Here is a 25,106-nt window from a genome sequence, read left to right as displayed (position 1 = left end):
TAAAAAACAATAGCTCAAAAAAGTTCTGTATAGACAAATGTTGATAGTACTTTATGTACCAGCATTATGGTGAATCCAATTTTGTGTTCTTCATATTCTTGAAAATAAGAAATAACAACAAAGCATTGAAATAACAATAATAATAAAATAAAATAATAAAAAACGAAGAGACCATTTTACACTGTGGATTAAACCAAAGGGAACATGGAGGAAACAGCAACCTGGCCTCTTTTCTATTCTTTGTTTACAGAAGCAGACCCAGAAGAGATAAGTAGCACCAGGTCAAAAAGAAAACAGTAAAAATATTGCCACACACTAGAAGAGAAAAGCCCATCTATTATAAGTAACACAAACAAAAGTTAAGCCAGATTCCAGGAAAAGTTCCCATAGACAAGACCCAATTGAGTTAATCAGGCAGACTGTAAATGATTTTAGAAAAATAATAATAATAATTTGACATTTTCAATATGCCATTGTAATAGATTTTGCACTTAGATCATTTTTCTTCCATTAGCAGTGTTTATTACAAAAAGAATACGTGCTTACTCCCTAAATTTTGATATGGTCTATTTTCATTTTCATTTTCATTTAGTTCCATGTATGTTTTTAGGCCATTAAGACTTCCCTTTTCATTCACAAAATGTTTAAAATGTCTTGTTTGATTTCCAAGTGTTTGTAGATATTTCCGTTGTCCGTCAGTGACTGATTGCCAGGTTGATGCCATTATGGTCAGAGAACATACTCTGTATGGTTTCAACTCGCTTTAATTTGTTATCATTTGTTTCATGACCCAGGATATGTTCTATCTTGGTGAATGTTCCTTGTGCACTTGAAAAAAATGCATACCTTACAGTTGTTAGGTGCAGCGTTTTATAAATACAAATTAGGGGGGAAAAAAGATGCATAACAAACATGGGCCTCTATGTAGAATAGGGTATTGCCACTTCACCCCTGTACCTCTTCACAGGCAAGTTGCCACCTTGTCTCTACGGCTCCACTGTTTCTACTCTGCCTTCACCTCGCTAGCATCCCATCATCCCTGTTGAAATTAGAGCTCCATGTCAATCGCACTATTTCCCTCTGTCTTCCCCAGCCTAAACAAGACAGCCCCCACGGAGCTTACATGGATACTAGTGCTCTCCTTACTAAATGTATTACTCCAGGGAAAGTAGCAGGGGGAGTGGATGTGCAGGTTACATATGATAGATCCATTCCAACAATTTTATCTCCCAAAACCTTTCGATTAACTTCCTGTGTGTTATATCAAGACAGCTCTGGCATCAACATGATTATTGAGTTCATGTTCACTATGTCCATGGGTATAACATTGTCTAGTCAAACACCCAAGGGAATGCTGATCCATTTGACAGCTTCAGGAACTCAATTATGTCCATCATCATTCATTAAGAACCCAAATTAATAAATTTGGCTCAATCCAGTGTGATATTTTATCTTCCTTGGTTTCACATCCTTAGAATTCATGTTGACATATATTCTCCAGATTTCTGCCCATATAAATCAGAGACTCTTACAATTCTTTTACAGTTTAAGATCACCTCAGGGGTCCTATAAAGTATTCATGCTATTAGAAGAGGCTGACATTTGCTTCTTGGTTTAGAGGGAATAAGGGGTGATTGGGATGGTTTCTTTGAGGGATCTAAACACCTTCCTCTTAGGCATCAGTCCCAAATGGAATGGACAGGATCTTTAAGCAAGAAAGGCTTATCTCTTTAGACTTTGGAAAGCAGGCTAACATCTCTGACAAGAGGGGTTCAGAAATACTTGGGGGTGCCAAAGAAGAAACACAAATGACAAAAGAAATACAAGTGAAAAAATGCTCAACAACAATAATGATTAGGGAAGTACAAATCAAAACTACAGTGAGATATCATTTCACACCTATCAGAATGGCCACTATTAAAAAGATAGAGAACTATAAGTGTAGGAGAGGATGTGGAGAGATAGGAACACTTATTCACTGTTGGTGGGAATGCAGAATGGTACAGCCACTGTGGAGGACTGTTTGGCAGTTCCTAAAGAACTTGCCATGTGACCCTGCTAATATCACTACTGGGTATATACCTGGAAGAACTGAGAGTGGTGACACGAGAAGACATCTGTACACCAGTATTCATAGAGGCATCATTCACGATTGTCAAAATTTGAAAATAACCCAATTGTCCATCAAATGATGAATGGATACATAAACTATGTTGTATTCACACAAAGAAATATTATTCAGCTGTAAGAGGAAATGAAGTAATAAAGCATATGACAACATAAACCTGAAGAACATTATGTTGAGTGAAGGAAGCCAGACAAAAAAGAACAAACACTGAATGATTGCATTACTACTAACCAAATATATTGTTAAACACACTCTGTGATTAAAAAAAATTTTTTTATATGTATCCAGTAGATTTAATTGAGAAATAAGTTTTCTGCAACTGTGTTTTCTTCTTATATTTCGATGGTTGGCATTTTAAATTAATGAATGTAAAAAATAAAGTTAAAAAAATACTTGGGGGTGGGGAAAGGAGGTAGTGGATTCAAAATCCTCAGCTTCATCCAAAACCACCCATACATTTCATTTCCAAGTATCAGCTTCTTGATTTTTTCCAATCACTGTCCTAAATATCATAGAAAGGACCTGGGAAAATCAAGGTTTTAAATTATATTGAAATTCCTCAAGCAACACAATTAAATCCTCACTCTGACTTTTCACAAGATTGCCAAATGGGATGGGATAATTTGGGGGCCACAAGAGCAAGTTTGTTGTTTTTCACAATGACTTGACCTGAGAGATAAGCCCTGACTGGGAGCTGGCTTCTCGTCAGGTTCCCAGTGCATCAAGAACCAAAGCGTCCAGCACCTGGTCTTTGTGGTCAATAGTGTCACCACAGCAGCGAGCAGCAGTAGCCGCTGGTCCTCAAGGCACTTGCTCTGGAGGTTCTTCATCACAATCAACCACAGGAGAGGATTTCAAGAATCAGGGCACAATTGCTCGTAGGTCTATGACCCATCTAAGGAAGAAACAACACCATGCCTTTCAAGAATTCTCAGTGGATGGGGACACACACACACATTTGATGAAGCCAAGTATGAACCTGATACCACAACCTGACCAGGACATTGCAGGAAAAGAAAATTGGAGACCAATATTCATCACAAGCATAGAAAAATACTTATCAAAAATAAATAAATAAGTAAGCAAAGGAAATAAGTCAGAAAATAAAATTATTCCTCAATAAAAAACTCATGGAACAATTCTGTCAAATGTTCAAGGTTTAAATAATTCCAATCTCACATGAACTCTTCTAAGGCAGATACATGAAATCAGGACAAGCGACATCCCACAATGATGTGAGGGTGTGCAATGACTTTCTGCAGGTCACTATCCTCTCTGGAACTCTTTGTGTCTTTCTGCAGGGGAGAGAAGAAGGAATGGCTAGAATCTAAAGACCTCTCTGTTGATCTGTGGGTCTGAACTTCCATGGACCTCCCTGTCCACTCCCACTGGTAGCCTGTTGGACAGTCCACTTGTTTTCCATCTATTTTTTCTTTAGCCTGAGGGATCCTGGGAACCAAACACCCCCAGTGTATGGTCTAGCACTTTCAATTCACAAGATGCTCCAGGACATCTTTCCAAATAGACATACAAATGGCAAATAAGCTTATGAAAACATGCTCAATGTCATTCACCATTTGGGACATGCAAATCAAAACCATAATGAGACACCATTTCACACCCACTAGATGCTATTATCTAAGAAACGGGAAAGAGCAAGCGCTGTAGAGGATGCTGAGAAATTGAAACTCTAGAGAGTTGTTGTGGGAACGTAAAGTGGGGCACACACCATGGAAAGCAATGTAGGGTTCCTCAGAAAGTTGAATATAAAAATCCCACAGGATCCAGCAATTCTCACTTCTAGGAACATATCCCAATCTTTCGAACACCCAGAGCGGATCCTGCCTCTCCCATTGACCCAGGACAAAGCCCCAGCCCCACAGCTGGTCTGTACTGATGCCTCCTTGGCCTCCCTCTAGTAGCAGGTGCAGTTCTGTTCCCCTGCCTGGCTGCCTCAGTGTCTTTGAACTTCCGCTTCCTTCCACCTGAGACGTCCTCCCAACATGTGCTGATAGCTCCATCTCCCCTCATCCTTCTAGTTCCAGCTCAGCCTCTCCTTCCTCCCTGAAGCCTAAGCCTGACCTGGACCCAAGGTCATTTAGCCATTTCATCCCATACTTGCCCTCCCCTGAACCTTGCCATGTGGTCATGAGCACTCTGTGAGTGTCTGTGAGTGGGGAAGGGAGAGCTGCGCCTCTGGAATCCAGGAACCCACTCTCTGCCTTTCCCCAGAACCAGAGGCCTAGAAATGGCACCTGGTGCCCACCCCAGACGACTGACCTCTGCACTTGGTCTTCTGCTGACCACAGTCCCCAAACTGTGCTGGACTCAGAGAATTTAGTCCTGAGTCCGTCTCAGCCCATGGGACTGAGGTCCCGGTGTTGGGATGGAGGTAATTCACCCACCAAGCTCAACATCAGAACATCTGGTTGGACACACTTGGCGAGGATGATGGAGCTGTCCACATGAGCAGGGTGGAGCTCTTGTCCTGGGAGTAAAGGAGGGAGGGGGGCCGCCTCACCCCCACCAGGCCCCTCCCACCCCTCATCCTCCCCCCAGCAGGACTGAACTCACCATCAAGAACCTCTGAATCAGGGGTTCTTCCCAGGGGGACCCATTTTCACTTTGCAATAAATATCCCAGAGCATAAGAGTGATGGCAGGTCGAGAGCCCGGGAGGCGGGCAGGGCTGTACATCTGGGCCCCAGGGGTGGATGTGGGTGCTGACGTTGGCACCGGGCCCAAGCTTCCTCCTCTGATGGTCACTCCCCTCTGACCCCATCTTCCTGTCTGGGCTTCTTCTAAATCATGCAGCTCTCAGTCCCTAAGACACAAGCCCTGAGACACGGACTTTCCCAGTCTGGGCCCGACATGCAGCTGCTGCTGCTGCTGCTACTGCTCTGGGGGAGAGTGGGGGGCCAGGGCTACATGCTGCAAGTACAGAGGGTGGTGGAGGTGCAGGAGGGCCTGTGTGTCCTCGTGCCCTGCAGAGTTGCCTACCCCTGGGACAACCAGAAAAACTCCAACCCAGCTCATGGCTACTGGTTCCAGGACAGGGCGAAAGTATACGAGGATGCACCAGTGGCCACGAACAACCCAAATCGAGGAGTGCAGGGGGAGACCCAGGGCCGATTCCGCCTCCTTGGGGACCCCAGGACTGGAAACTGCTCCCTGGACATCAGAGACGCACGGAGAGGGGACACGGGGATGTACTTCTTTAGGGTGGAGAGAGGACCTGAGGTGAAATATAGTTACACAAATAACCAGCTGTCGGTGCATGTGACAGGTAAGGAGTGGGTCCAGGAGAGGACACAGGGGCTGGACTCTGAGTGGCCCCGGGGCAGGGCTGACCTGGACCCCTGCTCCTCGTCCTGTGGAGGGGCTGGGGGTAAAGTAAGGCTGGGCTCAGGGGAGGAATTGGAGCAAGCCTGAGGCTCCTCTGGGGCTCACCTCCGGCACCCCCTCCTGGTCCTGTGCCTTCCCCCTCCCCTCACCAGCCCTGACCCACACACCTGATGTCCGGATCCTGGGGACCCTCGAGGCCGGCCATCCCAGCACCCTGACCTGCTCTGCGCCCTGGGCCTGTGAGCGGGGGATACCCCCCACCTTCTCCTGGACTGGGGTCGCCCTCACCACCCTGGGCCCCAGCACCCGCCTCTCCTCTGTGCTCACCCTCACCCCACGGCCCCAGGACCATGGCACCAACCTCACCTGCCAGGTGGTCTTCCCTGGAGCTGGGGTGACCGTGGAGAGGACCGTCCAGCTCAACGTCTCCTGTGAGTGCTCGGCCAGGACGCCGGGTCCCTGTGGGCGGAGGATCAGGGCCTGGACACTGGGCGCTGGTCCCGGGATCTGGGCTGCCACGGTGAGGGGTCGTATGCCCCCGCCCTGCTCCCCTCGCTGGCCCTGGGGTGGGGGCGCTCTCTCCCAGCCCTCCCACTGACGCGGGTCTGCCCGGCTCTGCCCAGACGCCCCCAGAACCTGACCGTGGCCGTCGTCCAGGGAAACGGCACAGGTAGGACAGGCCTCCCCTCTGGGGGCTCGGGGTGGGGGCTCTGCAGGCTCAGGCCCCTCCTCAGCCTGCCCTCACCTCAGACCCCTCGTCGGGGAGCCCAGGGCCCCTCCACCCGCAGAGCCCACGGCGCTGGGAGCCTGCCCCTCGACCCTCCCCCGTGGATCCTCCCTCGGCTCCAGGAGGACAGGGCAGCGCTGGCTCCCGCGGCCCCTCGTACCCGCCTCGGAACCCCTCGGCCTCCTCTGTGACCCCCTCCCCACACAGCGTTTACTCAGGAGCTTTTGGAGACCTGGATGCTCCCAGGGTCACAGCTCAGGTGCTCCGCGGAGTCTCGCTCCAGCCCCGCCCCCAGGAGCCCCGAGGTCCCCGGGTCCCCTGAGGACCCGCGGGGGCGCCTGCTCGGCCCCGCCACGCACGGGCTCCAGCTCCGCTCGGGCCGAGGCGGCACGTTCCCGCCGGCACAGAGGCCGCCCCGAGTCCCCGTGACCTGCCCGCGCGGGTCTGTGGGGTCCTGCCTGAGGAGGGGTCAGGTCCTTGCAGTGAGGGCGGCGGCCAAGCTGGGCCCAGCGAGCTGCGCACGTGTCCACCAGCAGGGGGCGCCGCGGGGCTGCCTGGGCCTCAGCGCAGCAGGAGCAGAGGCTTCCCCCTGCTGGTCTGGGCGCAAGGTCCCTGAGCAGGAAGAGACAGCTCCTTCCCGTCGTCCAGGGCCTGCGTGTCCTTCACCCGGGAACTCTGTCCCTCCTGGGCCTGGTTTTCTGCTCAGTGACTTGACTTTCATCGTTCACGTCGGGAGCTCTTCCCAAGTTAGAGGAATTGGTCTGTGGTGGGAGGAGCAGGGGCTTTTCCCAGCAGCCCAGGCGGCTTCCTTCCTGGATAACGTGGTTTTTATGGCTACAGGGAGGGATTTCTTTCTGCAGTCGGTTGCTAAGCTTCTTTCATGGCCTCTGGTTTCTCCTGCTCTGAATTTATGAAATGAGCTCTCACCATCTCCTGCCATGGCCTCCTCTCTTCTCACATGCTTCCCCGGCCCCCCCCAACCCTCCCCAACCCCCTTGCTCCAGGTCTGCAGGGGGGTTCACTTTCCCGTGGTCAGTTATGGGTCCTGGGCCTCTCTTCCTGTTCTCTTCCTCCCCCACATCCTAGCCCCCACCAGCAGGCTCTGCTTGCCCTTCCACCCTCTACTTCACATGGTGCCTCCTCCAGGAAGCCCTCCCAGACCGGCCAGTAGCCCTCACATTTCACCTCCAGGGCTTGACCAGCCCAAGCAACTGTTCTGGAATCCCGTCCCCACCAGATTGGAATTTTCTCAGATCAGAGCCCCCTCTCAGAGGCACCTCTTTAAATCAGGAACCTGAGGTCAGATGAAGCCGTGAAGACAGGTCAAGGTCCTTCAGGGACGATCTGGATTCTGAGTCATCAGCAGGAGCAACTGGGGAGGCGTGGGGCCTGGCAGCACATGACTCGGGTGGGCTCTGTCGGGGGTCCTGAAAGCTGGAGGCCCGCTCACCCCCATGCCACATTCTGGGGCGAAACCAGCCTGAGGGGTTGCACAGAGTGGAATCCAGGTCACGTGTGTGGGCAGAAGGGGCCTGATGAGCTCACCTCCCTGCTCTGGCTTCCGTCTTTCTGTCTCCACCTGTGTGTCTGCCTTCGTGTTCCTACCCCCTCCCTCCCCCTCCCTCTCCCTCCTCTCTCTCTCTCTTTCTCTCTCTCTCTCACTCTCCACCTGTCCATCTCTCCCGCGCTCCAGCATCCATGTTCCTAAGAAACGGCTCGTCACTGCCTGTCCAGGAGGGCCAGTCACTGTGTCTCATCTGTGTCACCAAGAGCAAGCCCCATGCCAGGCTGAGCTGGGCCTGAGGTTCCATAACTCTGAGCCCCTCCCAGCCCTTGGACCCTGGGGTCCTGGAGCAGCCTCACAGGCACGTTGGGGTTGAAGGAGGGTTCACCAGCAGAGCTGAGAATGCGCTGGGCATCCAGCATGCCTCCGTGAGCCTCTCCCTGCAGAGTGAGTGTCAGGGTGCACACTTAACCCTACTTCCCCCAATAACCTTGAGTTCCCCTGGCCGTGAGCATGCAGCCCTCAGCTTCAAGGCCAGCAGCCCAGAGCCTCTGACCAACAGCTGGACAGTCAGAGCATGGGGTGGGCTGTGGCCTGGGGCATGTTTGGTTTCTTGTTGGGTTGTAAAAGCTCTTTATATATGCTGGAAACTATACATTTAATATATGATTTACAAATATTTTCTCCTATTCTGTGAGTTTTCTTTCACTCTCTTGATAGAGTCTTGTGAGGAATAGACATTTTTCATTCTGATGAAATCCAAGTTGTCTATCTTTTCTCTGTCCCACTGCTGGACAGGTAGGGCATGGGCAGGGTGAAGTCTGAGTGGACATAATCCTACATCCAGTGATGCAGGGAAAGAGGGTGGGGGCTGCAGAACAAACCACAGGGTCCTGTAGGGAGAGGAAGGAAATGGGGCTACTGTTTAAGACCTTGTCTAGTTTTCATCCCACTTGTCTACAGGGAGACCAGGGTCCATGCTGGATGTGGTCAGGGTGGCCATCGGAACAGCAGCTGTGAAGACCCTGCTGCTCTGCATCTGCCTCATTGCTGGCCTGTGAGCACAGCCACAGGGGGTGGAGGGGGCGGGGTGGGCAAGTGGATGTCTTGGCTTTGAGAGTCCACACATGCCCATTCGGAGTCCAACCCAAGTGTCCAGGCTGGGGAAGCACCTGCTCTCATCAAGGAGGTCTGGGGTAGACATGCCCCCTCCCCCTCAGTCACCCCCACCCTGATATGAGGGAACCCAGTGGTCAGCCTTCCATGGCACGTGATGGCCATCCTGAAAGGCCCTGGTCTCTTCATTCAGATTGACATCCTGCAGGAGGAAAGCAGCAGATTGGAGGATACAGGTGAAAGAACAAAACGCAGCCACAGTCTAGGGTCTCAGGTGAGTGATGTAGGCGTCCCAATACCCAGCAACCCACCTGGGCACCTCACAGATGGGCCCAGAGCTGCTGAGGCCAGCATGGCCAAGGCCATACTGCTAATCCTCCCCACCAGCCCTCTTCTCCTCTGAGCTCACCATCTCACTGGTGACACAGCCACCCCCATCTTCATGGCAGATCCAGTGTGGTTTCCACTTGGCCTCCCTCCCTCCTGCCAGATCCAGTGCACCCTCCGCTGCCCATCCTTCCTGTTTTCACAGCTCCCCTTCTGTCCTTCTCCTATCCACCCTGACCTTTTCATTCCTGTGGCCTCATCTCTTCCCAGATCATGGAACCCACCTCCCTCCCTGCCTCCCCCTCTCATCCAACACAGGCCTCAGGACTGCGCTTCCAGAATCAACGTGTGCAGGTCCACCATTGGACACTGATGTTTCCTCTCCACTGCCAGCAGATATGGAGCCATCGCCACAGCCTGGGCTCACACCTGGCAGAGTGTCCTCTGCTGGGCTCTCGAGGCTGACCACTCATCTCCCAACCCCTCCCAGTCAAGCCCTCGTGACTCTGACTTTGCATGTGTAGTTCCCTCTCTCCAAGTGGTGCTCATGCTGCAAGCTCCATCCTGCATGTTACCCTATCACGTGTGTGGATGTAACTACATCCAGCCATTTCTGCAGTCTTATTCATTAACTTGTAGGTCCTGTGAATTGTCCTAGGTCATGGGGGTGCATGGATGAACACAACTTCAAAATCTCTGTCATGTAGGAGATAACATTCTAGAGACAAGAAGGAAAGGAATAAAGATAAATTAACAATAAATAAAATTAGAGCTGGCTGTTGATAAATGTTTGGAGAAAATACTTCAGGGAAAGCATAATAAGACACATTGGGGATGGTTTTCTCCATCTGTGGTGTGAGGAGGTGGTGTTTGAGTCAACCTGGGAGGAATCAAGCTCTGTGTTGACCTCAGAGGAAGTATCCTGGGAAGAGGGAATGGAGGGAGCAGTAGTGCAGTTGCTGAACACAAGTAGGGCCTGTGTGTTGAGGAAACAATGAGGAGACCAATGTCAGAGCAAAGGGATGCCAAAGGAGTTTGGAATGACTGTCTGATGGTGTAGACCAACAGTGACCTTGCAGGTCAGTGGAAGATGCTGGAAACTTTTGGGGAGAGGGCAGAGATGACTGGATTTTTATTTGAACAGGATTCCATGGCTTCTCGATTAAGAAAAGGCCAGACGAACAGCAGGAACAAGGACAATGAGAATATTGTTGTGCATGCCAGGCAGGAGGTGATTGTGCTGTACAGGGAGGTGGTGCTGGCAGTGAGAGTGCAGTTTTGCAGGTCAAGCTAACGGATTTCCCAATCAAAGAGGAGTGAGGGAAAGAAAAGGGAAAGGATGAGGCCAGCATGTTTCCTCCAAGTCAGCAGATGGATGGAGCTGTGTGATGGTTAGGCTATTCTGTCAACTCAGCCAGGTAATTGTGCCCAGTTGTTTGGTCAAACAAGCACTGGGCTAACTGTAGTACAAGGGCATTTATGGACTTTAGTCACCATTGACTTTACTGCACTGGTAAATCATAAATAGCTGATAACAATTATATCAGGGATATTACCATCAGCAAAGAGTGACATTTAACCCAATCAGTTGAATGCCTTAAAAGGGGAAATGATTCCAGCATTGGGAGAAAATTTCCCAGCTTGTCTTTGGACAGCCACCATCTCCCAGAACTCGGCAAGAACCTTCACTGGACTTTCATTGCAGCCTCTGGTTGCAGCCTGCCTGTGGAACCTGGGCTTGTGCATTCCCACGGTCATGTTAGAGACTCTAATAAAATCCCTTGCCATTGACAGGTATCTCCTGTTGATTCTGTTTCCCTAGAGAACACTGAATAATACAAGCTGTCTTGCACAGAGAACATCAAAGAGCAGGGTTTTGAGGAGCACAGATTCGAAGGGCTACTTGATCTCCATGCAGGATGGCAGGTGGACATTGAGTCTAAATGTCTGGAGAGCAGGAGAGGCATCCAGGCTGGAGGTGTTAGGATGCAGAGCTGCAGTAGAGTGATGACAGTGGACAAGGTGAAATAGGGCTGACTTAGGTGCAGAAGGCATGGGGACAAGCCCCAGTGCAGCCCAGTGAGGAAGAGGTGACGAGGCAGGAGCGGAGAGGAGTTCAGGATGAAGTAGGAGTGTGCCCTCCTGGAGGCAAGAGAAGAGGACGTTTCCAGGAGGAGAGTGGGTTGTAAGTCCATGTTGTGGATATGCTGTCTATTGGGTGAGGGCTGAGAAGGGGATGGTTAAACCTAGAAACATGTTTGTCATTGGGGATCTTGACAGCAGCATTATTTTTTAAATGAAGTCTATCATTCATATATGAACATATTTAAACAATAAGTATATAAGTAAAATTTGTGAATTTTCAAAACAAACATACTTTTCATCATACAAGGCTCCCATACCTCTCCCTTCCATCAATACCTTCCATTGTTTTGAAACATTTGTTCCAAACCATGAAAGAACATCATCAAAAAAATTCCCCTTACTATAGCCCATATCCTTCATTTGGTGTATTTTCCCCCAACACACTTAAATAATATTATTATCCTTAGTATTAAATATTTGTTATTTTTCAAGAGAAAACATCCTCATATTTGATCTGTTAACCACAGCCCACTTTCCACCACTGGATTTCCTGTGTTATAGAATCCCATGCTGTGTATAGTCCATTCAAAGTGTGCACTCAGTGGCTCTTATTTTCATCACAGAGTTGTGCTGTCATCACTGCAGTCAATTTTAGAACGTTCTCATTACTCTGAAAGGAAAAATCCCATACCCCCTTAGACACTAGTGGTTTGAATGGAAAACAATTAATGGGAAAGGGGGTGAAGATGTGATTGGAGGAGGTTCAGAAGAGAATTGGAGGAGAGGAAGTGGGAAGAGTAAGTGCAAACCACACTTTGATGTCTTTTGCTCTGAAGGGGAACTTAGGAAAAGGGTTGATATTGGATGAACTGTGAAAGCTTAAGGCTCCCTGAATCCTGTTGGGTCCCTGTGCTTTGGTTCAGTGCCCAGTTCCCCACACACTGGGGCCACCTGGAGGGCAGAGCTGGATCTGACGGGGACCGTGATATTCTCTCCCTTGCATTCAGTTTCTGTCCATCACATAATAATTTACCATCCCATGCTTGCTTGTTTGTGTGCTGTCTGCCTTCTATACCCGAAAGTGAGTTGGACAAGGTCTGGGCTTGTGTTTGCTTTGTGCACCTGCCCCAGGGCCAGCTCCTGAGGAGGCCCTTGATCAGATATAATTTTTAGTCCTTTTTTGGATCCTGAATCCATCATTACTGCACGGAAAAATAGTCTGACTTCTCTCAGTCTTAATTTTCTGCCCTATGAAATGAAGAAAATAATAGAGTTTTTAGAGTTGAATTATCTGGAGGAATCAGTGAGATTAGTTACAACCTGTATTCATTTTCTGTTGCAGCTGTAATAAATTACCTTAAATTTTGTGGTTGAAAATAATAAAACAAAGAATAAAATAAAAACAAAAATAGAAAAAATAGAATACCAATTATTATTTTAGAGTTTGGAGGTCAGAAGTCTGAAATGGGTCTTATTGGATGAAAGCAAACTATTCATTTACCTAATTATGTGGATGCATGTGGAATGCATTATGCTAAGTGAATTAAGCTGAACTTTAAAGGTTTCATTGTATCTGATTTTCTTTTTATGACATTCTGTGAAAGGCAAAACAACAGGGATGGGCATTAGATCAGTGTTTTCCAGGGATTCAGATGGGGGAGGCTTTGAATCCCAGGAAGAAGCAGGAGGGAATGTTTTGGATAATGGAGGTCTTCAGTATCTTGATGGTGGTTGCAGTTGTACAAATCTATGTACGTGTCAAAACTCACAGAATTGTACACTACGAAAAGCATCCTTACTGTATATAAACACAAACATAAATGCAAGAAGAGAAAACACACAATGGCATTCCAGTCTACTCCCAGTGGGATTGGTAAAATTTAAGAGACAGAAAATATCTAATTGACAAATGGGTAGAGAAAGTGAAACTCAGCTGATGGGGCTAGTAAAGGCAAAAAGCCCTTGGGCAAGAGTTTCGCAGTAAAGACAAACATGAAGTTACTTTTTGATCCAGCAATTCCACTTATTGGTATGGAAATATGTGCATAGAAGATTTGTGCCTAAATACCATGGTAGCTTTCTTCATAAGAAATAAATGCTGGTGCCTGGTGAACTGGATATCCGTATGTAAAAGAATGAAAGAGGATTACCAACTCACACCTTATACAAAAATCAACTCAAGATGGATCAAAGACCTAAATATAAGACCCAAGACCATAAAGACTTTGGAAAGCAGTGTAGGGAAGCATCTACAGGACCTTGTAACAGGAAATCATTTCATGAACTTCATACCAAAAGCAAGAGCAGCAAAAGAACAAATAGATAAATGGAACTTCCTCAAAATTGAAGCCTTCTGCACCTCAAAGGAGTTTGTGAAGAAAGTGAAAAGAGAGCCTACACAATGGGAGAAAATATTTGGTAACCATATATCTGATAGGAGACTTATATCCTGCATTTATAAAGAACTCCTATATCTTGAAAATAAAAAGACAAACAACCCATTTTAAAAATGGGAAAAAGATTTAAACAGACACTTCTCCAAAGAAGAAACGCAAATGGCTAAAAAGCACATGAAAAAATGCTACAAATCTCTAGCTGTTAGGGAAATGCAAATCAAAACTGCAATGAGATAACATCTTACCCCCATAACATTGGGATCTATGAAGAAAACAGAAGACTACAAGTACTGGAGAGGATGTGGAGGAAAGGAGACACTCATCCACTGCTGGTGGGAATGCAGAAGGATCCAGCCATTCTAGAGGACATTTTGGCGGTTTCTCAAAAAACTAGCTATAGATTTACCATATGACCCAGCAATTCCACTGCTAGGTATATACCTAGTAGAACTGAAAACAAGGACACAAACCAATATATGCACACCAATGTTCATAGCAGCATTGTTCACTATTGCCAAAAGTTGGAATCAACCCAAATGCCCATCAACAGATGAATGGATAAATGACATGTGGTATATACATACAATGGAATACTACTCAGCTTTAAGAATGAATACACTACAAACACATGTGATAACCTGGATGATTCTTGAGAACCTTATGTTGAGTGAACCAGGCATTGAAGGACAAATACTACATGACCTCAAAGATATGAAATAAGTAAACCAAGCTACCTCAGAGAGCTAGAGACTGAATGATAGACTTGAAGGAATTTGGGGGTTAGAGGAAGGATGTAAGCTGACACCTACATGGGTGAAATCTATGATAAGCTGGAGGTAAGTATTTGTACAAGGAAGGGGTAAAATGGAGGCATAGGGTTACCTTTGGGTGGGGCTTTGTGGGCTTGAGGGGGGCTAGGGATGGGAGGATGGGTAATATTGCCCAAGAAACTGGGGAGAGTGTGGGGCAATATATGAACATAGGAGATTGTAAGGTATTTGGTTGAGAGTATAATGCCGAGAAAACTTTTTCAAAAATATAATAAGGAAGGTTACCTGTTTAAGATGCTTAAAGGGGATAATCTGATGCAGGACAGGCTCCTAGGGAGTGAGTGAGTGCTCATTTTGCCATAGTGGGTTATATCATTGGATAGAGACCCATATAATGAGAATGAAGTTATACCCACATCCTGGGGAGGACTGATGTTCTCAAATAGAGGGAATTGTATCTCTTGAGAGAAATGGTGACTCCCAATGTATTAGGGCAGTTGAGCATATCAAGTGCTCAACGCTGTTGCAAATATCTCTAAACATGGTCCTTCAAGCAATGAAGATTCACTGTCACTGTGGGCCCTAAGGAGAGGGAGAGAGAGGTATTGAATAGATGGAATCAATGTAACTGTGTGGGCAATAGAAGTGTTCCACAAGATTACAAAAGGATGGATATAAGACAGGTTAAATTACACCAAAAATATATAGGGCCTGATAGGCTAAATTGTAAATCATAATGTAAAACATAAGATAAATAAAAATTTAGAAAATTGTATAGTCTAAAATATAAACCACAATGTAAACCCAAATGTTACCTTGTTTGAAAGCTGTTGTCTCAATATCTGTACATCAGTTTCAGTAAATACAGTATGAATATGTAAAAAGATTATTCCTGTGGAAGGGAAAAGGGTTTTATGTTGGATATGTGGGAGTATTGTATATTGTATATATGAATTACTGTGATTTAGAACTTTTGTGAAGATAAGCCTAATAATTAGGAGAAAGAAAAGGAAAGGCTATAGACTCTGAGGAAAAGATGGAAGAAGTTGCCTTGCCAATTTGAATACAGGGCAACACTTATTGCAGTGATGGAAGGCAAAACATCAAAAACAAAGCTTTTGCAGTTTTTAATTTTTTAATACCCCAATTTATTTTTACCTTAATTTTTCTAAATTGATGTGTATTTTATATCTAACCTTTATACTCATCACTATATTCCATTTTACTATTAATGGAACCTGGCAATATATTGGGCTTCATTTTTGAAGAAGTTTTGGATCACAGAGAGATTCAACAATGGCAGGGGAGGAATAGTGGTGTGGGTTGTTATTGACAGGGGACACATAGTTGGCAGGGATTTCTCCAGGGCATATATCCAGGGTACATAAAAATGTTTGGATATTTTCGTAGTGGTTACAATGAAAAACAACAACTGTGAGAGTGCTGAGTTCCTAGCCAGGGGAGCTCTATCACAGTCCCTAAAGGAACAGCAACAATCCCCCAAGGGCAATAGCAAAGACCAAAAAAGAAGGAAGGTTCAACAATGAGTGCTTGATACTAATGGCAATGCTTGTGAGCCTGTGCACCTGAAATAAGAACATGGCCTAGAGATGGATGCCGGGGAATTACCTCCTGAGAGCCTCTTTGTTGCTCAAATGTGGCCAGTTTCAAAGCCAAACTCAGCATGTAAATATGTTGCCTTTCCCCCAGCATGGGACATGACTCCCGGGGATGAGCCTCCCTGGCACCTAAGGTTTACTACCAAGTACCAGCTGATGATGTAACTAGAAAATGACCTTCAATAAAAGGGTCAACTCGGACCAGCAGAATATCTCAATCTACATATAATACCAGGAGTTAAAAATGCTTTTTGACCTGAATCAAAGGGGGAAAGGAGAAGGACAAAAGAGTTTATATCGCTATGAGTCTCCAAAAAGAGCCGGGAGGTTATCAGAGGGGGTGCCCTTATGCACACCTGAGCAGAGTCCCAGAGACAGATAAAGTAGATACAACTCGGAATATTGGTTCTTCTGAGGGCTACAGAGACCCACACATTCTACGGTCATGGCAGATGGAGTTCAGTGCCATGTCAGTTGGTCCTACTTTCAAGTTTGTGTTTCTGTGTGATGGAGATGGACTCAGATATAATCTTTGTCCACAAGCCTCTCCTGTTACTTTTAATGTCTCTGTAGTTGGTGCTGGTGTTTAGTGTATATCCTGGGGACATGACCATGTGAAAGCTAGGCCCTGAGCCTCAACAGACTTGCAACTCCTATACTCTGGTTTATTGGACTTACCCCACTCAGTTAACATGGAGGTGAAGAAGGTCAACCACCACACCATGGAGCCAAGAGTGCCTACACCCGAAAGCAGGAGAATTGCATCTAGCAGCCATGTGGAATCTAAGCCCCCTCTTGACATAGATGTGGAATGGACACAACCAAGTCAAGGTCCACAGGAAGGAGGAATACAGTAAGGATTAGAGTGGACTTACTGATATTCTATTCATGAACTATTGTGATTAGTAATCAAAGAAAATGTGGCATTGGTGTGGAGAAAATGGCCATGGTGGCTGGCTGCTGGGGGGTAGGGAGTGGGAGGAAGAGATGTGATGTGGGGGCACTTTTGGGGGTTGGAGTTGTCCTGGGTGGTGCTGTCGGGACAGTTACCAGACATTGTATGTCCTCCCATGGCCATTGGGTGGACTGTGGGAGAGTGTGAGCTATCATGTGGACCATTGACCATGAGGTGCAGCAGTGCTCAGAGATGTATTCACCAAGTGCAATGAATGTCTCATGATGATGGAGGAGGTTGTTGTTATGGGGGGAGGAGTGGGGTGAGGGGGTGGGGAGTATATGGGGACCTCATATTTTTTTAATGTAACATTAAAAAAATAAAGACAAAAAAAAGAAACAAACATGCAATATTTTAAATGCCCATCAACAGATAAATAGATAAAAGACTGTGGTATACCTATATGGTGGAATATTACTTAGTAATTAAACATTATGAACCACATGTATATAAAACAACTTGGATTCATTTCAAGAATATTATGCTGAGTGGGAGAAGACTGACACGCAGGAGTACATGTATGGGAAAATCCCCAATAGGCAAAAGCAGTCCAAGTACCAAGTAGGTCACTGTGGATGGGGCAGGATTTAGGAATGATTAGATGTAATTGGGTATGACATTAAGAGATAACACTTGAGCGTATTGGAAATATTTTATAACTTGATTTGTGGTAGTTACTACAGGGTTGCGCACATTTGTCCAAATTCTTAGACATGTTCACTTCAAGTTTTTTATTTTATGTAAATTATATCCAATAAAGGTCATTAAAAAACACAATGACAGCTCACTTCATAATATTTGTCTAGTCCAAGAACATGGTAAAACATTTTTTGTTGTTAAAATCAAATATATTGGGTTTTCTATTACATGCCACCAAACACACACTTGCTTTTTAAACCTAGAACAAGGTAATATTTTACTAACCAGGCATTTAATTTCCTCATACACATATGAGTATGCAAAATTCTGTCTACATTAATAAGATTGAATGAATATATATATAGATACTTTGTGTAAAGATTGTACAAATATATAAAATGTGTATATTCTTATGTCATAAGTCTCAAGGACTTACCACATATATGCTACATAGAGCAAGCAGGAAAACCATGTAATCTGAGACTAAAATTTTAATTTTATCCATATATTCAGGTTTTCTGAGAATATATTTTTGAATCTCATTTAGCTCTGAAAAACAGGTGTTTTGATAAACATCAATGCTGGCCAATATGATGTGGGCATAAGGAAAACCATGCAAGCCCTCACTGCACTGAACTGCAGACAGCCCTTATGGTGAAGAAGTTCCTTCTCCACTGATTCACAGCTTCTTATTCTCCACTGTGTTCTCCTTTTGTTTTACATGAAAAGATGTTGCAAGTTTCTTATTCTGGAGATGTCTTTAGAGCTTTGCAAATCAGCATCCTGGCTACCAGGGGAAAAATTCCAAGCTCACATTTTTTAAAACCCAAAATTGGTGAGGATGTGATGTAGCTGGAGAGGGAAAATCTCAAGGTTATGGACCAGGCAGGTCATAACTCTTCTTTTCTCCAACCCTCAGAACAAATAAATGTTCATATGAGTGGATGGATGTATGGATGGACTGATGGATGGATGGATGGATGGATGGATGGATGGATGGATGGATGGATGGAGGCAGGGAGGCAGGGAAGTATTGATGGATGGATGCCTGGACAGATGGATGGATGGACAAATTGATGCATGGATGGATGGATGCACAGATGCATGGGGTGGATCGGTGCACAGATGCATGGGTGGATGGATGGATGGATCGATGGATTGATGTATCGAAGGATCAATGGACGGACAGATGGATACCTCTCTACTTTTCATTTACTATGCCCCAGACACTCACAAGACCCTAAAGAATTTCACCGCTAGCCAATCTGTCCACCCCATGGCTCTAGATGAGGCTGTGACTCTCTTGGCGCAGACCAGGAGTGGATGAGCTCCCTGGTGGAAAAGGGTGCACAGAAGAGCCCCTTGACAGGGAGAACACATGCAGCACATCTTGGATGTCCTGGAGGTCCCTGGGCAGAAGAACTGGAGACTGGGCAGCACTAAAGACTGGGAAGAAGTACACAGGGCTCTGTCCTTCCTGCTGTCCCCCTTGGGCAAGATTCTGGGGTCTCTGGCCTTGGGATTTCTGTGCCCTCTGAGCAGAGGGGGTCAAGCTCTGAGTGCCTTTGAAGTGAAGTTCCTCTTCTGTGAATGCCTTGGTCTTTTTTTTTTTAATTTTTTTTTTATTGACTTTGTAATAATATTACATTAAAAATATATATGTGAGGTCCCATTCAACCCCACCCCCCCACCCCCCCTCTCCCCCCCCAACAACACTCGTTCCCATCATCATGACACATCCATTGGATTTGGTAAGTACATCTTTGGGTACCTCTGCACCTCATATACAATGGTCCACATCATGGCCCATACTCTCCTCCATTCCATCCAGTGGGCCCTGTGAGGATCCACGATGTCCGGTGATTACCCCCGAGGCGCCATCCAGGGCAGCTCCACGTCCCAAATACGCCCCCACCTCTCATCTCTTCCTGCCCTTCCCCATACCCATCGTCCACCATGTCCACTTTTCCCAATCCAATGCCACCTCTTCTATGTGGACATTGGATTGGTTGTGTCCATTGCACCTCTATGTCAAGAGGAGGCTCAGATTCCACATGGATGCTGGCTGCCATCCTCCCATTTTCAGTTGTAATCACTCTAGGCTCCATGGTGTGGTGATTGTCCTTCTTCAACTCCATCTTAGCTGAGTGTGGTAAGTCCAATAAATCAGATTGTAGGTGCTGGAGTCTGTTGAGAATGCCTTGGTCTTGTGCTCCTCACCAGCATCCGGGGTGTCCCCTCTCTCCATCCCTCTGCTCATCTCAGACAGAGGCAGCCCCAGGTCCCCCCTCCTCAGAGATGATGCTGCTGCCTCTGCTGTGGGCAGGTGAGTGCCCCTGGGGAGAGGGGCAGGGGGTGCTGGGCTAGAGCTGTGGCTGACCTGGTTTCCCACAGGGTCCCTGGCTCAGGATTCGAGATTCCGGCTGCAAGTGCAGAGGTCGGTGGAGGTGCACCAGGGCCTGTGTGTCGTCATGCCCTGCAAATTCTTCTACCCTTGGTTTTATCGGACTGACTCTGATCCAGCTCTTGGCTACTGGTTCAGGGAAGGATCTGATTACATCCGTGGTGCTCCAGTGGTCACAAATAATCCAACAAGAAAAGAGCAGGAGGAGACCCAGGGCCGATTCTGCCTCCTCGGGGACCCCAGGACTGATGACTGCTCCCTGGACATCAAAGACACATGGAAGGGGTCACGGGGATGTACATCTTTAGGGTGGAGAGGGGAGATTTGAAATTGACTTATGTATCATATAAGCTCTCTGTACATGTGACAGGTAAGGAACATACCAAGAAAAGGACATGGGGGTGGATCCTGGGACCCCTGCCCCTTGTCCTAGGAGAGGCCCAGGGGGACAGGACAGAGGGGCTGACTGGGAACAGATGGCGTGTCAGAAGTTGTTCTCAGGGGCACACTCAGGGTCCCTACTCCAGGGCCCAGGCCCCTCTCTCTCCTCTCCAGCCCTGACAAAGACACCTGACATCCACATCCAGGGGACCCTAGAATCTGGACACTCCAGGAACATAACCTGCTCTGTGCTCTGGGCCTGTGAGCGGGGGATGCTCCCCACCTTCTCCTGGACTAAGGCCACCCTCACCACCCTGGGCCCCAGCACCAGCCTCTCCTCTGTGCTCACACTCACCCCACGGCCCCAGGACCACGGCACCTGCCTCACCTGCCAGATGGCCTTCCCTGGAGCTGGGGTGACCGTGGAGAGGACCATCCAGCTCTACATCACCTGTGAGTGCTGGGCCAGGACGCTGGGTCCCTGAGGCAGGGGCGTGCTGGGATAGGGGTCAAGGCCTGGGGATATGGGGAGTGTCCTTCCACGGCTGGGTCAAGGTGGAAAGAACGATCAGACCCCACCATCTTGCTCATTATCACCTGTTGCTTCTTTCCATTCCAGATGCACCACAGAACATGACCATCAGCCTCTTCTGGGGAAACAGTACAGGTGAGGGAGGAACTTGCTTCCTGGGGGCTGGGAAGGGAGTGGAACCTCCGCTCAGAGCTCACCTACAGGAAATTTTTTAAAGGATTTATTTATTTATTTCTCTCCCCTTCTTCCCCGCCCGCCCCCCCCCCCCCAGTTGTCTGCTCTCTGTGTCCATTCGCTGTGTGTTCTTCTGTGACCACTTCTATCCTTATCAGAGGCACGTGCGATCTGTGTTTCTTTTTGTTGCATCATCTTGTTGTGTCAGCTCTCCATGTGTGTGGCACCATTCTTGGGCAGGCTGCATTTTCCTTCACGCTGGGCGGCTCTCCTTACAGGGCACACTCTTTGTGCGTGGGACTCCCCTATGCGAGGGACACCCCTGCGTGGCAGGGCACTCCTTGCGCACATCAGCACTGCGCATGGGCCAGCTCCACACAGGTCAAGGAGGCCCAGGGTTTGAACCGCAGGCCTCCCATGTGGTAGGTGGAAGCCCTATCCATTGGGCCAAGTCCGTTTCCCTACAGGAACGTTTTTAGGTTCAACATAACGAAGCCCTATAACTTTTCCCCCTCTCTCCTCTCACTGCTGCTCCCCTCCCTGGGCAGGGTTATTGTAGGACTGTTGTTAACTCCTGGCTGGCACTCCACCTCTAGTGGTTTCCTCTCTCCTGGCCTCCTCTCTCCCCTCACTTTTCCATGGCACCTCCTTTCCCACTTCCCCTGCTTCCTTTCTGTCTGCACCATCTTACATCTCGCAGGAGTTCCCACAGCTCTGAACTGGGCCTCCCTTCCCTCCCTGCAGGACCCTACGTTTAAGCTTATCCACCCCAGTGACTCCAATCCAATGCTGCACTGAAGACCTTCACAAACTTCTGTCCAGGCCAGATGGTCCTGAGGGCACTCAGCTCCCACTTGGGTGGTCTGCTCCCACTGGAGTCACTCGAGTCAACATCCTGGAAGTCACTTCAGACATCTCTGTGCCTCACCCCCACACTCCCCATGAGTCAGCAAGCTTTGTGAGCTTGGCTTCCTGAAGGTGTCTAAACCACTTCCTTCCTCCATCCCCATGCCCCAGGCCCAGCTCAGGCTGCCCAGCCTCCCTCATCCAGACCATCACATCAGCATCCTCCCCAGCCCACAGTCCACCAGTTCAGCCCCTCCAGGCTGCCACAGCTTGGGTCCCGGAAGGATCTTTCTAAAACCCAGATCTGACCCTGTTCTTCCCCTTTCCAGAGCCCTCCCATGGCTCACCATGGCCCTCAGGAGAAAGTCCAAAAGGACTTTCTTCTCACCTCCATGTCTTTCCCTCCAAGTGGTCAGAATTACATGGTGTCAGCATCACTCCATGTTTTTGCATATTAAGGTCTATCCTCCTGGGATGCCCATTCCCACATCTCGATAAGGCTAACTCTGTCTCCTATTTCCACCCACCTCTCAGGCTCCCTTCCTCCAAGAAGCTTGTCCTGTCCCATGATCTTTGAGTTGAATGTTCCCGTGGATCTGCACCCATTCTTGCCCTTGCTTTCATTGCCTGCTTCAGACATACTGCCTTCCACTCCTGTGTCTGTGGCAGGGCAGAGGGAGAGAGGGCCTCTCAGCCCTGCCCCTTGGCTCTCCCTGTCTCCATAGTCTCAGAGGTCCTGAGCAATGCCACCTCACTGCGCATCTCAAAGGACCAGACCCTACACCTGGTCTGTGATGCTGACAGCAAACCTCCTCCCAAGCTGAGCTGGTCCTGGGGAAGCTCTACTTTGAGCCCCTCCCAGCCCTTGGATCCAAGGGTCCTGGAGCTGCCCCATTTAGCATTGGAGGATAAAAGAGAATTCACCTGCTATGTTCAGCACCTGCTGGGCTCCCACCATATGACCCTGAGCCTCGTTGTACTGGGTGAGTATAGGCAGGATACCTGCATTCTCACTTGGGGCTGTGAGTAGGGCTGAGTGAGGTGTGGACTTAGAAAACTCACTCCTCCCTCTAACTTGCCCTCCCCCAGGTAATGATAGTTCCTGCCCACAAGACTCAGAGGGACAGGAGGGCTCCTGGCCTCTAATCCTCACCCTGGTCAGGGGAGCCCTCATGGGGATTGGCTTCCTTTTCACCTATGGCTTCACCTGGATCTACTATACCAAGTGAGAAACCCTGCCCAAGGTGTCCTAGATTTTAAGCCTCTCAAATTCTGGTAGCTTCATGTACCATGTCCTCTCCAGCCCAAACCCTGAATAGGATCAGTCTCTAATTCCAGAACTATATTTCCCTCACAGGTTCAGAATTTCTCAAGATGACAGGATTGTGAAGTCTAGCTGTACCCTCCAGAGCCCTGAAAAATGGATGAGGGTCCATCAAGCCTCTGTCTCTGAACCCTCTCTTACACCTGCTCAGTCCTTTGGAGCAAGGAGGTACTCAATGGCTTGGCCCTGCCCTCTACCTAGCAATTAATTCTCTTCACCTTTCAACTTTCCAGTCTCCAGAACTCTTTCCTATGGTACTAAATGAATGGTTGGGATGTAAAGAAATAGATATTTATTATTATTTTAAGTTATACTCCCTGTAATATTCTGCTTTTGTGTGTTTACTTTAACATAGATTTGATAAGCCCATAGTTCAATCCTACGATATATTGTTATGAACCCCATAATATAAATATATATCTTTTTAAAGATTTATTTACTTAATATTTCTCCCCCCACCCCACCCCCCATTGTCTGCTCTCTTTGTCCATTCACTGTGTGTCCTTCTGTGTCTTCTTGTATTCTTATTAGGTTGCTGCAGGAACCAATCCTGAGACCTTCCAGAGTGGGAGAGAGGCATTTATTCTCTTGCTCCACCTCAGCTCCCTGATCTGTTGTGTCTCTTATTGTCTCTCCTATGTGTCTCTTTTTGTTGTGCCATCTTGTGGCGCCAGCTCTCCAATGGGTCAGCACTCCTGTGTGGGGAAGTACTCTGCACAGGTCAGCACTCTGCGCAGGTCAGCTAACCACACAGGCCAGCTTGCCTTCACCAGGAGGCCCTGGGCATCGAACCCTAGACCTTCTATATGGTAGACAGGAGACCAATTGCTTGAGTCACATCCACTTCTCAATATATTATTATCCTAAACAATTATTTCTAAAGACACTTTAAAATGATAAACGTCTTTTACATTTATCCACATATAAATCCTTTCAATTGCTCTTCATTCCTTTACATACAGCCAAGTTTCTCTGTGGTATCATTTTCCTTTTGTCTGAAGATCTTATTTATTTGTTTAGTGCAAGTGTCCTGGTGTTGAATTCTTTTATCTGTGATTGGACTGGAAAAGTCTTCACTTGTGTTTGTGTCAGAGATAGATTTCCACTGGATATGGAATTCTAGGTTAATATTTCCCCCCTTCCAGTACTTACAAATTTTTTGGGCTATATCATTTCTCATAAGAATTCTGCTATTATTATCCTTCCTTCCTTCCTTCCTTCCTTCCTTCCTTCCTTCCTTCCGTTCGTCTTTCCTCCCTCCCTCCCTCTTTCTTACTAGTTTGTGTTTTCTCTCTTGCTAGTTTAATTTTTCCTTTTGATCACTTGGTTTCAACACTTTGATTATTATGTGCCTTGGTATGAAATGTGTGTATAAATGTGTGTTTGTGCATATGTGTTTTTCCTATCTGGAGTTTGTTGAGTATCTTGGATATGTGGATTTATAGTTCTAGTTAAATTTGTAAAATAGAAGTCATATTTATTTAAATACACTATTTCTGTTCTTCCTCTTTTCACCTGGGACTCCAGTTCATATATATCAGATAGTCAGACATTATTTCACAGGAACCTGAACATCTGTTCACCTTTTTTCCAGCTTTTTTCTCTGTATTCTTCAGTTTGAATAGTCTATGGTCATTTTCCTAAAATTTATCTACTGCTAATCCCATTCGGTGAAATTTTCATTTCAGATATTGTATTTTTTCTACAAGTTACATTTCGTGGTTTTTAATTATTTTACATGTTTTCTCTTACTATGTTTATGTTTTCCTCTACATCCTTGAGTCTATGGGACATATTTGCAATAACTCTTTAAATGTCTTTTCCTGCTTATTCTA

The 25,106-nt window shown here is 47.1% G+C and overlaps 1 protein-coding gene and 1 pseudogene across 1 annotated transcript; both read left to right on the top strand.

Moving 5' to 3' along the window:
* Nucleotides 1-4,998: 4,998 nt before the first annotated feature.
* On the top strand, nt 4,999-8,764 carry LOC101431438 (sialic acid-binding Ig-like lectin 8; annotated as a pseudogene).
* A 212-nt stretch (nt 8,765-8,976) lies between these two features.
* LOC101431864 (sialic acid-binding Ig-like lectin 14) lies at nt 8,977-23,176 on the top strand. The gene is given in 9 exon segments (XM_012520999.2): nt 8,977-9,093; nt 10,207-10,410; nt 19,876-19,936; nt 20,005-20,307; nt 20,310-20,384; nt 20,570-20,848; nt 21,015-21,062; nt 22,673-22,930; nt 23,037-23,176. Coding segments are annotated over 9 exon segments (1,485 nt in total).
* The last annotated feature ends 1,930 nt before the right edge of the window (nt 23,177-25,106 follow it).

This window comes from Dasypus novemcinctus, chromosome 18 (genome assembly GCF_030445035.2).
Source record: "Dasypus novemcinctus isolate mDasNov1 chromosome 18, mDasNov1.1.hap2, whole genome shotgun sequence".
In the NCBI taxonomy this organism is placed as follows: domain Eukaryota; kingdom Metazoa; phylum Chordata; class Mammalia; order Cingulata; family Dasypodidae; genus Dasypus; species Dasypus novemcinctus.
Note: the sequence above shows the minus strand (reverse complement) of the source record. Positions and strands in the feature narration are given on the sequence as shown.